This window comes from Physeter macrocephalus, chromosome 14, assembly GCF_002837175.3.
Source record: "Physeter macrocephalus isolate SW-GA chromosome 14, ASM283717v5, whole genome shotgun sequence".
NCBI classification, from domain to species: Eukaryota; Metazoa; Chordata; class Mammalia; order Artiodactyla; family Physeteridae; genus Physeter; species Physeter macrocephalus.
In genome coordinates, this window is record NC_041227.1 from 99,197,852 (window position 1) to 99,213,547 (window position 15,696).

A 15,696-nucleotide genomic window follows, 5' to 3' on the forward strand; every position below is an offset into this window, starting at 1 on the left:
GCTCGCCGCGCAGCCCTCAGTAAGGCTCCGGCCGCAGCGCCGCTTGGCTCTGGTATTCCTTGTTCTCGGCGGGTTGTGGGGGCTCTGCGCCGCGGCCGTTAGTCATGTCGGGTAGGTGACTCCTTCAGCGAGCAGCGGCAGCGGCGAGAAGGGGCCCGGCGGGGTTGGGCCGTCTTCCCGCCCACCGGAGGGCCCCGCGGGAAAGTCTCCGGCCCTGAGGGAGGCTGGGGTGGGGGTGTGGGGGGGGCGGACGCTGCCGCCGCCATGTTGGACTGGAGGGACGCACGCTCCCAACGCTCTCCGTCTACAAATCCCGGCGGGAGCACCTCGAGCCCCCGGTCTCTTGGCCCTGTCCTTGGAACCCGAGGCGACGTGCTGCTCCCGGGGGAGGGTGTGTGAATCGGGGGGCGGAGGCCGCTACGCCATCGCAGGGGCGGGGGGAGCCCGTGATTAGAGCATCGGCCGGAGAGAATCGGTGCTTCTGGTTCTCCGCTCCGCCTCAGATCTTTCAGCGAGGCCTCCGGCCAGTCATCTCGCCGCCTCGTCCCTCAGTTTCCCCATCCGTGACGTGGAGCTGGGCCTTCCTGACTCACCCATTCATCAGGTGGGGGCCTTGACGCTCTGGGAGCCCTTTTAAACGACGTTTCCTGACACGAAATCCTACATACATGTCGTCATTCCCTCCGCACCAGCCTCCCGGGTTCGAGATGGGGGTGCTTGCGTATAATTTCTCTTCAGCCTCCTCTGTCATCTTCACCTCTTCAGTTGTTTATCTCCTGCACGAGCTTGAAAGTGAGCCCTGTCTATTATTGATGGGTTCTTGTAGGTCCCTGTGGCATTTACGTTGAAACATACAGACCAAAGGAAAGGCAGCTTCCATCAAGCACTTAAATTGACAGAGGCACCCCCGTTGTGTGGAAGAGAAAAAGAGGCCTTGGTCTTATCAGGACCGTTTAGATCTTGCGAAAGCAGAATATAAAGTCCGGGACGTGGGTCTGCTCTTGATTTAGCAGTCCAAGCTGCCACACAAGGCCCTCTTGTTGGGCACATCGCAGGCTGCAGAGAAAGACCCGGCTCTCCACTTGCTAGGAACCATCATGAGAATTACATGTTACTTTTCAGGTGGAAAAGCAGAACACGTCCCTGAAAGCCATATGGTTGGGATGAAAATGACTGCTGGCAAAGTATTTTATGTTTTTTTAAGGGAGAACCTGTTGATATTAACCCCCCCCCCCCAAGTAATCCAGTTTTGCAGAAGAGTGGAAATATGTGACAAAAAGGAAGCAGCAGGCTGAGAGGAGACCAAATTAGCAAGAATGGTTGGACAGGGGAATGATAAACATTCTTTAGATTAACACTGATGTTAAGCCAGAAGGTTGATCTTTAAGGGGAAGGGGCATCTACCTGATGTAAGAGGCTGTTAATTGCACAGAATTTGTCTCTTTATACTTGCTCAAGCAAGAAATAATTTCTTACCCCAAAGGTGACATTGGTACATATTTTACCAGGTGCATAATTTGGAATGAAGTCTGGTAAAGCTCAGAAGTACATAGAAGTACACTCAGGAGGGTGTGTAACCCGTCCGTGATGTAAAAAAAAAAATTTTTAAGATTTTCCCACCTTCATGCAGAAATTTACCATTTCAGTGGATATACAGTGCTCATTAAAAACCACTGACCTGGGCTTCCCTGGTGGCGCAGTGGTTGAGAGTCCGCCTGCCGATGCAGGGGACACAGGTTCGTGCCCCGGTCCGGGAAGATCCCACATGCCGCGGAGCGGCTAGGCGCGTGAGCCGTGGCCACTGAGCCTGCGCGTCTGGAGCCTGTGCTCCGCAACGGGAGAGGCCACAGCAGTGAGAGGCCCGCGTACCGCAAAAAAAACACAAAAAACAAACCCATTGACCTGTTTCGATTTTTGACATAATTATTGGTTTAAAGCAATGGCTTATTTTTGTAGGACTGGGTAGCTTTTATGGAAAATTAAATTTTAGAGGTGTACCGTTTGTAAAATCCAGGGTTTTCAGTGTGTCATAATAGTGTGTGAACTGGGTAATCCATTATCACTGATCTTCAAAAATACCAAGACAGCCCTTACTTGTCATTTTGTAATTTGAGTTTTTTTAACATCAAAATTGACTTTCATGTCAAAAAGAACTATCTAATAATTGCTTGTTTCTATATTAAGTCAATTAGAGTTAGAATCGTTTAAGTTCTACTTAGTGTTGTTATATACTCTCTGTACATTTTGTAATTTGTGTATAAAAATAATACTTTCGACTTTGTATAAAAATAGGAATAATGTTTTTGACTTGTTCTTGATGAATGTTTAAGTTAATAAATTTAACAGCAGACTCCCCTCTAAACAACTAATGGCATTAAGTTTAGTTAAGTCCTTTAAACATTCCAAACTATACTTGTAAATTTAACTTATCAAATTGACTCAGCCACTGCAGGTGCCTGACAGGACGGACTTATAAGCCTAATAAAATAAATGCTTACGTAGTAAATAAATCAGAGTTGTAAATATTGTGAGTCAGACTCTCAGACAAATGTGAATTATCTGACACCTTTGAAGTTAAAATCAAATCTAATATCAGTTATACATATAAAAATTACAAAGTGAAGAAACTTCTTTTGGCACTATGGCAGACTAAGATAACTTGTAAATCCTCTGTCTGCGAATAACTAAAAATGCAAGAACTTACATAAAACAAAAGGGCGAGCCCCTGCTGCCAGAAATGAAGTAGAAGCCAGCATGGTAGGCATAGAGGAGGGTGTAGGTCTCTTTCAGAAACTTGGAGTTTATTGCCCAAATAACTAAGGACAGGAGATGCAGCCTTGAGACCATTAGAGCCATGTTATGGGAACCCTTACATAAAACCTGGATGTCTGAAGGACTGTATCTTCAGTGAGAAAACCTTTGTACCAGCATAGGAGATAACAAGGAAGCCTGGGCCTTGAGTGAGGGAAAAAAGTTTTTTCCTGAGAATTTGTAACCTGGGACCTGTGCTTCATACAGTTTCGGTGTACATTTAGATTAGTTATGAGGTCCATGAAACCTCAGGCCAAGAAATATAACATAAAAATTGGTTCTAGACTGACAGTAACCTTGGGGTTCCTAGTAAAAACAAACGAAAAACCTTTTCTGAGGAAATTTCAGAACCTAGGTCACGAGGAATCTTACAGAACAAACAAGCCTTGCAGAACATAAGTTCACAGTAAAACATTGCAGAATTCTGGAAAACAGTTCACCAAAATGAGAGTGACAAATGGCATTTGAATCCCTAATAGATAGTCTGAAAGCAAGTATTAATGTGTTTAAAATTATTAGAAGCCTAAAAGAAGGAATCAACCCTAAGACCAAGACATGGAAAATGGTTACGTAGATTTGAAAAAGAACCAAGTGTAACTAACTGCTAGAAATGGAAAAAGCGGCTAAGTTGAATTGCAGGTAGACCTAGCAGAAGAAATAATTAGTGAGGTAGAAAATAGATATAATTACCCAGGATTCAGTTCAGAAGGATAAAGATGAAAATTGAAATTTTAAGAAGCATAGGAAATAGATTGTGAAGCCCTGTCATACCTCTGAGTTCGAGAAGGAGTAAATGGTGAAGAATTAATAGATAGTTGTGAGTTTTCCAAAATTAATGGATCAAGAAGCAGTAGTCTCAAACGTGAGACATAATCAATTCGTACCTAGATACATAAATGTGAAACTGCAGATTATGAAATACCAGTGACAAACCTATCAGAGGAAATAGAGAAGAGGTAAGATTGGTAGACTTCTTAAAAGTTTTAAGAAGCCACTAAATGATCCTTGGAATTTAGAGGAAAAATAACGTTTGACCTTGACTTTTTTACGCAAATAAAAGACTAAGGATACCACTTTCAGGCCTTTGCTGAAAGTACTAATAAAAGAAATCTGAAAGGGAGGAGTAGGATGCAAAAAGATACAGAGGCAGCAAATGCAGTAGATAAAAAATATTGACTATGGAATCTAGAGTTTTAAAGTGGAAGCAAAAGATAACGGAAAGAAGAAGTGGAAGCAAAATAAGGTGAAGGCTGTGATTGGCATTATAGCATTAAAATTCTTGTATGCTAGTGAAGGTCGAAGATCATTTTGAACTTTATCAAGAATGCGTGTTAAGAATTGAACATACTCTTTAAATTACGAATAGTAACTTATTAACAGAATTTGAACGTCTAACTTCCAAAGCAGTAGAGGAGGAAAGGGAGTAAGGAAAATCCAATAGAAGGAAGTTAAGGAGTTGGAAAAAAAAAAACCCTGGTAAGTAGAGAGTCTAGTATAGGCTGGTAGGAATAAATAAAAAGTAACAATAATAAAAATATGAAGACATCAGTTGAAAGAAAGATTTTCACATTGGGAAAAATTGATCTAGATGTATGCTCTCAAAAATGACATACCTAAAACATCAGAATAAGAAGTGTTAAAAGTATAGAGATAGAAAAATATTAATCAGGCAAACATCAACCAAAAGGAAGATTATTTAGTTACATTACCAGTCAAAATAAAGTTTGGACATTTTTAATGATAGTCTTCATGTAATGTTAAAAGGAAATTCAAAAAAAAAAAGGGAAATTCACCAGGAAGCTGTAAATTGTACTTTTATGTGCTTTAACCATATGGCCTCAAAATGTAGAAAGCAAAAAAACAGTAAAATAAATTGACAAATACAGAGTCAAACAGGGTATTTAAAAAAATTTAAACATACTTCTCTGTGTAATTAATAGATCAGGTAGACCAAACATGAGTAAGAATATGAATAATAGAACTAACAAGCATCATCTTACAGATTTACAGAATTCTTTCAACATTCAGATAATACAGTTCTTTTCAAGCACATAGGAGACATTTATGCAAGTAAAAGTGTTTACCAAGGGGAAAAGCGAAAAAGAGCAAATCCTAACAAATACCTGGAATAGTACAGAAAATACCTTTTCTGGCTGCAGTGGAATAAGAAGACAAAACCACAGAGTGTCAAAACCTTATACACTTGGAAATAAAAGCACCTCTAAATAATTCATGGGCCCAGAAATAAGGCTCAAGTGTCAAGTACTCATAATGAGCAGTTGTTTAAAATGCCATAAATAACATTTATAAACTGATTTTCTCTGGTGAATGTAAAACATCTACTTTCACTAAGGGCTGGACTTCTTGGTCAATAGTCTTATTTCTATATTCTAGAGTTTTAAAGTCAGCCAGCGAAAGAAGTCAGATTTACAGTTTCAGAGAGCTGATGTGACTGGGTTAAGAGCTCTGATACTTATTAGATTTAGGCCAGGGTCATATGACATATGTGCTGTGTACTTCTATAATTTTTGCCTGAGCCAAAGTACAATAAGGTCTTGGACTCCACTCTGACACTGGGAGAACCCACGTCAGTGCCTTGGGATATAATTTAACTTAAAGCTTCATGCATCCCCAGTGTATGTATATTTGTTTTACTCATACATCCCCTCCTCCCACTGTAATCCTTTTTAGTTTCTGAATTGGTTGAAACTAACTTCCTTTGCCATTTGTTAGATGCATCTAATCTTTTTATGATCCAGTTAGATTCTGTATCCTTTTCATATTTTTCTTATTTGGTTAGTTACAAATCTAGTCATCTTATTATTATGGGCAGTGATGCATAATTTTTTTTTCATCTCAGGTAGCCTTATGTCCACATTCATAAAAGAAGTAGTTTGTGTCAGGATTGCACTCAATATTTTAGTAGTTAAGGATTAAAAAAATTCTTGTTCAGTCTGATTGGAGATCTCTACTGTAGAAAAGTGGCAAATTTGATGTCACCCACTTATACAGCCAGTGACAGTGTTTTCATATTGTGGCTTTATATGAATTGAATGAAAAAGCCATTGATGTGATTTGATATTTGGCGGGTTTTCAGAACTGTTCAACAACGAATGGTTTTATTCAAATTAGATGAGGTTGGGCCTAATAGCAGTTGAAGACTATCAGTCATTTTTTTGCAGTTGAGAGTATTTCATATGATATTCTTCTCTTACTCGTCACTAATAAAATTAGGTCATTCATTTGACTCTGAGGAGAAGCCTAAAGGGTAGAGCCTCTTCAAAAATTTTTGGAATAACCGACATTTTAAAGTATTGAGAAAAGTTCACAGTTCAAATTATTATTATTATTTTGACGTATATTACTCAACTCATGCCTTCCTTGGTAGTTTTTATTGCCAACAAGGAAGCTAGAAGTAAGTATTGCTGAGGCGGTATATACCAAGTGGCTTAGCTGCTTTTACCAAGTCTTTGGAGATCTTTTTGTTGCTGCTGACAGCCAAAGCAATCCAATCCAATCCAAGGGAATGGTGTATATGTTAGGCTGGCAAGGGTATGAAGTAAATGTAATCCTGGGGATTTATCTTAGAGTGTGTATTTTCCCCTTTTTGATCCTGATTAGTTTTTTTAACAGATGTCTTTTTATATATAAAGATAATATAACTTGAGCTTTTGAGTTTTTGTTAAAAGGATGGGTTTTTCACTGACTGTTTCTCATTTGTTCACTTGGTTTTTGTGACCATCAGGACATGTTTGTAGAGTAGTTGTTTTCAAAGCTGTAGTTACTGTAAATAGCTAATACTATTGGCACAGAGTTTTCCTTGCACTGTATTTTTAACTTCTAGTTTTTCTTTCTGTAGTTTATGATATTTTCTTATCACATTTCATCTGTAAGAGCTAAAGTCAGCCTTTGAGGGAAGCCTAATTTTAAATAAGATTAAAAATTCTTTTTATGTGTTTTAGATTCTGGAAGTTACGGTCAGTCTGGGGGTGAGCAGCAAAGGTAAAGTATACGTACATTTCAATGATACCATGAACGAGTAGAACTGAGAAAAAAAGATAAATTTAGTCAGGCTTTCCTCTTAAGCTTTGGTATCTTGACGTCTTAAAAGAGTCAAATCTTAGCTTGTGAAGGGGAAAGAGTCAGCCTATGTACATAGGTGCTGTAAGATATTTTTCTTTTTTTAAAAGGCTGTTTGAATCAGTAAATATAGGTGCCCCCTAGAGATTAAAACGAATCTCATAGGTATTATAAAGATTGTCTTCTTTAAGAAATTATTTAGAAGAAACAATTACTAAAAGGATTTAAGTAGTTGAACTATAACAGCTTAGAAAAAGCATTTAATTTTTTTGATTGTATATAATATGCTAAATGTTTTTTCTGGAGTGGATTTTCTTGAAGCACTATAATAGAAGTGTTTAGCATTTTTAAAATCATCCTCATCATGCTCACAATAAAAAGAAAAGTCTGTTTTTATGTGAATGTATACATGCAGTAGGATTCTCTTGCTTACCAGAAATACAGCCTTCACTTGTACTATAAGTGTTTTGCAGCTCAGTGTGAGATATTCGGAAGAGCATCTCAGATACCTTCTGTCATCAGGTTTTAAGCTTCATGAAAACAAAACTGATTTGACTTTTTTATTCTCATGGGATAGACCCTCATAGTAGGCAACTAGCAAATGTTTACTCAATGAAATATGTTTTATAAAGTTAAGAAATTCTGTTAGCACTTGATAGCTCTAAAATAGTAAGATTTTGTTGGCATATGTTGTATTTTTCTTTGGTATATATTCAGAAAGTTTGTTTCTGACTTGTTAAAGCTTATATGCACTAAAATTAAAGAAAGTTCAACTCTGAGAAAGCTGCATGCATTCATTCAGTCAGTCAACAAACTATGCCATCCTATGCTATGACACCGGGGATACAATATACTTTTGTTCTATGATAGTATTCTGAAGATATACATGCCTCTCATTACTGAGGCACTAAAAATTGGACGTTTAGTCCCACACTGTGCCTTTTCTAGGATGTTAGAGGCAAATTTAAGGCAAATGGTAGGAAGAAATTTGTCACAGCACAGCTACATTGATTAAAGGTCTAACTTAAAGAGTCATTATTTTTCTGCTTCAGTTATTTATTATGGGTTTTGCTACCATGTAGTCACTCCCCTCCACCCCCAGCCTCCCACCCATCCAAGCATAATTCTCTTGGAATTTTCTAGCTCTGGTGAAGTTTTGTTTATTTGTGGGAGATTGTCAAAGCAAAACGTCTGGTGTGTGTTTGGGAATTTAAGAGGTCTGGGAATGATTTCATTTATGTCTTTGACAGTCTTTGGTTATCACCTTTCAATTTAGACTCGAAGAGGTAGTTAGATCGACAGTTTCTCAGGAAGGAAGCTTGTATTTGAGTTGAAAGTTGAAAATGAAGATAGGGTTAATTTAAGCTTTTAAATTCTAGCACATTTCTTTCAAGTAGTACACTTTTCTTTTTCAGTTATTCTTCCTATGGAAATCAAGGCAACCAAGGTTATGGACAAGCACCACAAGTAGGTTAAATATAAATTGAGTTCTTTATAAATAGTTTTAATCTTCAATATGCAATGAAACTTGTATTTACCTAAATTTCAGAGCTATTCTGGCTATGGGCAAACTACTGATTCTTCATATGGGCAGAACTATGGTGGCTACTCCAGTTACGGACAAAGCCAATCAGGTTGGACTGATTTGTTAAATTTGCTGTTTTAGAAATTTAAAATCAGAACCTTTCCTAAATGGTATATCCATTCAATCTTTAGGTTATTCACAGTCCTATGGTGGTTATGAGAATCAAAAGCAGAGCTCATATGGCCAGCCATCTTATAATAACCAGGCACAGCAAAACATGGAATCATCAGGAGGGTAAGGAAAGTTAAAGTACTGAGGTGTTGGGAAGTGGAAATAACACTTTGGGTATTAAACAGTTTTCACTAACAAAGTCCTAGCTTTAAACTTTTTTTTTTTTTTTCCAGAAAAGTGTTGATGGTGTATGAATTTCACAGTTTTGTGTTATAAAGAATGTGGAAATTGTCAATATTGATATTTGATTCTTATGATATGTTATTTGTACAGTTAGTTTAGCTGTAAATGAATGCACATGATTTAAATGTTAAAATGTAAAATTTGGACCTCTGCTTTATACCTGAGATGAAATAAAAACCTGCCTATAAAAGGAGACTTATCAATGCTTACTTTTCATTTCCATTTTATTTTTTAACCATTTTAATGTATTTAATGTCCTTTTCAGGGGCAAAAATATTAAAGAAAAAAGTGCCAAAACCTATGCACGTATTTCAAATACCCTAAAAAATGTTTTAATTGTTAATATAGATAGGTGACTATTAGCAATTTTACAGGTCTTATATATTTTTAAAAAATTTTCTGATTTGAGGAGCCTGTACTTGTTATTAATTTTAGTAATAGCAACTTACTTTTTACTCTGCTTTACAAAGTACGAACGTAGGGAATACTATCCAGAAAGCGTGTTACATTAGAAGGCTCTTCAAGCCTGGTTAGTTTTAAATTTAAGGAGAATCTTTTCATAATGATGCATTTTTGGTAATGTGACGTATAAATGTGGACCAAAGAGAAATGTTAGATTTGGTTTGACAGTCATTCTAAAGTGAAGGTCTAGGGTTCTGACCTTTGTGATGTGCTTTGGGTAGGGAGTTGGGGAACCGATCTTTATTAGATTGTTTTGATAATTTGATGCAGAATAAGATGTGATATTAAGTTGTGAGGCCATTTTTGTCCCCCCCGCCTTTTTTTTTTTTTTTTGAGTAAACATTAGAACTCAAATCCAATTAAGTGTTTCTTTCAACATTCCCATCCTGAGAGCAGGTAATTAATAGTCATATTGCTCAGAACATGCTTAGAATTTTCTTTTTGAATTGCAAGAGAAAATAAAGCAGTCTCATTTGGTAGTTAGACTTTGTTTCAGTTAAAAAATGGCATCACAAAGCAAGTTCCTTCCTCTTGCTCAGCAGATTAAAACTTTGAATGATTTATTGCTATTTTCTAAAATTTACTATTATTGAAGATGCTTAGAAGAATGTACTAAAGATAAGGTTCTAAAGATAAGAAAATAGTCCCCAAAATATTATTAAATAATATCGTTGTTAAAACTGAGATAGAGCCTTTTAGTGTAACTTTTAGAAGGAGTCAGCACTTGCTGTGTCATGTTTGTTAAAGGGTCAGACATATTACTGTACTTTATGTCACCTTTAATTTTTTTTTTAATTCAAGGAGATGATAAAAACCATAGTGATTTTCTTGCTTCTCTACAGTTTTCAAAGGTTTGTGTGTTTTTTCTCATAATGTGACACCTCTTCAGTGATAGTAGAACTGTTGTTTGAAAGTCATTCCATTGGTGATAAGATTCTGTAGATAAAAGAGCTAAATGATTCTTACCAGAAAAGGGTAGTAAATGTGGATGAGGTCTAGCTGGGCAGGCCTCTTATAGCAATCAGTCTCAGTCAGCCTGCTGCAATAAACAGTCCTTCTGTAAAATCGCTCAAGTTCTCGATTTCTGTTTAGCCAAGGTGGAAGAGCGCCTTCATATGACCAGTCAGACTATGGTCAACAAGATTCATATGACCAGCAGTCAGGCTATGATCAACATCACGGCTCTTATGCCGAGCAGTCAAATTACGATCAGCAGCATGATTCCTATAATCAAAACCAGCAATCCTACCATTCACAAAGGGAAAATTACAGCCACCACACACAAGGTAAGATATGCTGACCCCTATTATTTTTCCTTTTTTCTCTTCATAGAATTGTGTATTGAATTCTGTATTGAAAGACCCACAGAGGATTTCAACTGTTTGTAAGAATTTAGAGTGACCCTGAACATATGTTCTGTCTCATGTCCATCAAAACTAGTTTATTAGATTGATATTTCTGAACTTCTTGGAGACTCCAGATGGTTACGTGATTTTTTGCTGCTGAGTTTTTGAATTTCCTTTGTTGTCTCAGTCAACTGATCATTTGACAATGCTGCTGCTACCAGTTCTTTTTTATAATTTAATTTAATTTTTAAAAATTTTTTGTTTTTTGGCCGCACCGCGCGGCATGTGGGATCTTAGTTCTCCGACCAGGGATTGAACCTGTGGCCCCTGCAGTAGAAGGCACGGAGTCTTAACCACTGGACCTCCAGGGAAGTCCATGCTACCAGTTATCTTGGTACTGGTGCTGTATGTGATTTGAGGAAATTATGATCCTCTATTAGCCTTCTCTAACCTCAACTAAGAGGGACCAGTCATTCTTTCTTTTATGTATATCACTTTATATATATCGTGATATTTAGGAATCTGACCAGCCATGAAAATGAATGCTTCAAGGGCAAAGGTCCTGCCTTACTCATTTTTGTACCTGCTCGATAAATATTTGTTGAATAGTTGAATGAATGAATAAGTGAATGAGTAAGAGTGGAAGCTCATTCACTGAATATCTTCTTCAGTGAATATATTCACTGAATATCTCTGAGTTTGAAAATCTAGTTATTCCTTGTCTGTGTTTGACTTACATTGAAATATTTTCGACATGAAAAATATAATAACTTTTAAGATTAGGGTATTCTTTTAAAGTATTTACTGATTGATTGATTGATTGATTGATTTGGTTGTACCAGGTCTTAGTTGTGGCTTGTGGGCTCCTTAGTTGTGGCAGGTGGGCTCCCCAGTTGCTGCTTGCCAGCTCCCTAGTTGTGGCATGTGAACTCCTGGTTGCGGCATGCATGTGGGATCTATTTCCCTGACCAGGGATCGAACCCAGGCCCCCTGCATTGGGAGTGTGAGCCTTAACCACTGCGCCACCAGGGAAGTCCCTAAGATCAGGGTATTCTTTTAATTTATTAGAGTTCTGTACCTAATGTACTTTACTCAAACTACTCCATATTACCATCACATCAAATGGTGATATCCACATCACCATTTTGCTGTCTGACTTTGGTAGAATGGAATTTGACACACATAATAATTCTCATACATTTAATTCCAGATAGTGTTATGATGACTTGCACTTGAGTTTTGTGCACACGTGCCATTTTCTGAAGGTCACAGGTGACCTAAAGAGCTATTTAAGATTATGTTGTGGAAAGCCTTTGTCAGAAATTTCAAGTTGTTTACGTCTGTATGTATTCATTTTCTTTTTTGTAGATGATCGTCGTGATGTGAGTAGGTATGGAGAAGATAATAGAGGATATGGCGGGTCACAGGGAGGAGGTAGAGGGCGTGGGGGATATGACAAGGATGGAAGAGGTCCTATGACAGTATCAAGGTAAGTTTTTAGGTACAGATGTCTACATTTCTTCTCTCTCTTTTTTTTTTGTTGTTGTTACTTAGCTGGTTTGATTCCATCATCTGATTTAGTTAAGAGGCCTAAAAAAGAGATTATGTTGTAGAGAAGAGGACAGAAATTCAAAATTTATTTTCAGTCTTAAGATGTCACATAAATTACCTCAAAATGGGCTTTGTTAGCCGTTAGTTTATGTGGTATATATTAAATACCAACGGAGATAAGTCCCCTACTATGGTGTGGTTAAACCACTTAACTATGTTTTTCCTGCCAGAGCTATTGACTCTAAACTCCTTTAAAAGATGACTCTGGGAAATCCAGGTGTTTTATATGTAGAAAATACAAGGTAAGTTAATTCTAGATTGGAAGGTGGAGAGGCTGTTCTTTAATCTTGAATCCCCTTAGGAAGGGAAAATATTAGGAGGCAATAGCAGATTATAAAGTTGGGGTTGGCAAATGAGAGAAAGATTTTATGTAACTGAACTATTTTGTCCCCATTCTTAAGTAAATTGAGATAATTAGTGCAATGTCACATACCATTGCATATTTTGTCTAGACTAAGCTGTGGAAAAGGAATGACTTTTTAATTCAGCTTTCCTTTTCTCCATTGTTAGTGTTATCAGGTTTTGGTATTTATGGCATATGTTATGCAAGGTGGCTTTAAAATTACTTTCAAATATATGTGTAAGTCTAGCGCTTTTGCTCTAAAAAATAGGAATGAAAAAATAGTTGACATTTATTGTCCTCAGATGAGGTTTGTAGGTTGCACATTTCGTGTGTAAAATATACAGGCTTAAAAGATAATTTGTGTGTTCCTTGGGAATTGAAATTGTCAGCCTGTTAACTGACAATATTATATCAATACCAGGTCACTCTTTTGCTTCTTAGGGACTGTTTGTCTGTTCCCTGAGGTGACCTGAGAAAATCAGTTACATACAGCACTGTTAATTTTTCACGTGAGCCAGGAATTTGATCTCGTTGACTTTCTCTCTGTTTAGTGTATAGTGCTTTGGTCTGGCAAATCTAAAGTCTAAACATATTTGATAAATTTTTATAAGACTTGAACATTAAATGTCTTTTGATTGATAGCCAAAGTCAATTTATTAAGGTAAAACAAGTATATTGTATGCCTCTTCATTATCATGTGGATGTAAGTGAACAACGTAGAGTGGTACGGTGCTTACTCTCTACCTAATAGCCTCCCTCCCTCAAACAGAATCCCAAACAAGATAACTAACAGGTATATGTTATTTTCCGGTTAATATGTTTTAGATAATAGGCTGCCTTGGGATGCTATACGTTTTACAGCATATCATAGGTTTAATTTTCTTCATAAGGAAGTTTTAATTATATCTATAGATTATCTATGAAACTATGACAGTGTCTGAATGAGAATGGTAGAACCCCACTTTTCAGGAGAAGGAGGGTAGGGAAGTCTTTAAAAATATGTTTTCGTTTTTGAGAGATGACTTATCTTAGAATCAAAGAGTTGAAAGGACCTTGAGTGATCCTCCTGCTAAAGGAGGGAAGATCTGTATCTTAACCAACCCCGGGCATACCAGTTTTTAGCACTTTGATAAACCTCTTTGGCAACATTTCAGTATAATTTTTGGCCCAGGTACTGAATCATGAACTAAGTTTTTGATTTTCAAATCTTTTTATTTAACTTTAGAACCTCTTCAAACAAAATCTTGTGTAGAAGCCCAGTATATATTAGGTCAAAATGATGGTGATCTGTTTCAAGTCAGGGTAGGGTTTTTGGGGGAGAGGTCTTACCCAGTTGCTGTCTGTATACTCCCTCCCTTCCCCCACCCCACCCCCTTAGCCAATAAATGGAATGTGCATGAAAGGCCTTTTTAAGAAATTTATGTGGATGATTATACTTACTCTCTATATTAGATGGGCAAACTTTTTATGTGAAAGGCCACATAGTAAATAATTAAGGCTTTGCAGGCCATGCAGTTTCTTTTGCAACTGCTCAGCTCTGCTCCTGAAGCACCAGGAGCAGCTATAGAAAATATATAAATGAATAAACATGGTTGTGTTCCAATAAAACTTCATTTATGGATACTGAAATACGAAGTTCATATAATTTTCATGTGTCACAATATCTTGTTCAGGATGTGATTTTTAGCTTATTTATAGGGGTGAAGCGTTTCAAATTTAAAAAAAAAGCCCAGTTTCAGGGCTTTTTTTTCCCCCTACACTTGGTTTTACATTTAAGTACCAAAAATACCCAAACATTGTTTGTTAGTCTTCATCAACACTCCCATTTGTGTTTGTAATCATCTTACTTAAAAATAGCAAGGTTGAAAATATGATCCTTTCAGGGCTGTTTGAAGAATATCTGGCATTAGTTGGGTTTATAATTAAAGAAGGGGCACAGTTTGCAGGTGAAGGTGGGATGTGTGGTAAAGGATATGACATTCTTAGACTCAAGTTGTATGATTGCTTGACTGCAGGAAGAATTCAGACCAAAGGAAGCTGTCAGCTTTCCAATTTTGGAAGAGAAACGTGAAGACTATAGGGACTATAGGAAACAGTGTTTTTCTTTGAAAAAGCAGTTGCAGCAAAAAAGATTGAATTTCTAATTGTCATCTAAAATAGATCAGTGGCCTCCTACTGGACTAGAAGCTTAAGGCCATAAATTTTCTCAGTGTTTTTAACTTTAGCATTGTGCTGAATGCATTGCAAAATTACTAGAACTTTATAGATAACCATTTTCCATTATTAGCATGTCATCAAGTTAAGTAGATTTTTTAGGCTTTAATATCTCGAGTCTCAAAAAAGTTATCTTGAATTTTGAATGTCTTCTTGTTAGAGTTTTTGAATAGCTTTCTTAAAAATGTGCATGAGCAGGACGGTGGCCATGGAAGTCGGAATCCGCTAAGGAGTGTGTAACAACTCACCTGCCGAATCAACTAGCCCTGAAAATGGATGGCGCTGGAGCGTCGGGCCCATACCAAAAAAAAAAAAAAAAGTGCATGTGTGCTGGTGATAGTCCAGCCAGTGCTGCCCAATATAAATATAATGTGGGTCAACTGTGAGCCATATGTGTAATGTAAAATTTTCTAGTAGCCACATTAAGAAAAATAAACAGCTGAAGTTAATTTTGATAATATATTTAATCTAACATATCAAATATTTTATGTGATCAGTATAAAAATTATTGAGATATTGCACATTCTTTCTTTTCATACTAAGACTTTGAAATCCATTTTGTATTTTACATTTAGAGTACATCTCAATTTAGACTCTCCATATTTCAAAAGGTCAGCAGTCACATATGGCTAGTAAATGTTGTATTGGACAGTGCAGCTCTAGAATGGTAGATTCTTGGCCTTCTGAAATGTTGGTAAATCACTAGTATGAAAAATCAAACAGAATAGTTTTTTAAAAACTAATCCTTTTCAATATTTAGCTGAGTTCCTTTTTCTCTCTGTGTATTGAATTTTCTGGCAATAAAGATTCCTGTGTTGTCCTTTTACTTCTTGGCAGTTTTAGTCCTTGAATATAGATACATTTGGATTTTTAAAAATTAAATTTTGGGA

General features: G+C 37.0%; 1 protein-coding gene across 24 annotated transcripts in view; it reads left to right on the forward strand.

Moving 5' to 3' along the window:
* The window catches only part of TAF15 (TATA-box binding protein associated factor 15), a 74,929-nt gene continuing 59,233 nt past the window's right edge, over positions 1 to 15,696 (forward strand). For 23 of the 24 annotated variants that reach the window (XM_055090726.1, XM_055090730.1, XM_055090727.1 and 20 more), the window contains exons 1-7: positions 1 to 111; positions 6,774 to 6,813; positions 8,307 to 8,358; positions 8,441 to 8,525; positions 8,608 to 8,710; positions 10,367 to 10,578; positions 12,007 to 12,127. In XM_055090726.1, coding sequence (XP_054946701.1) covers positions 105 to 111; positions 6,774 to 6,813; positions 8,307 to 8,358; positions 8,441 to 8,525; positions 8,608 to 8,710; positions 10,367 to 10,578; positions 12,007 to 12,127 — 620 coding nt within the window. In that variant the 5' untranslated portion in view covers positions 1 to 104. The remainder of the gene's footprint in view (positions 112 to 6,773; positions 6,814 to 8,306; positions 8,359 to 8,440; positions 8,526 to 8,607; positions 8,711 to 10,366; positions 10,579 to 12,006; positions 12,128 to 15,696) is intronic. The other variant, XM_007105553.4, reaches the window with a different exon arrangement.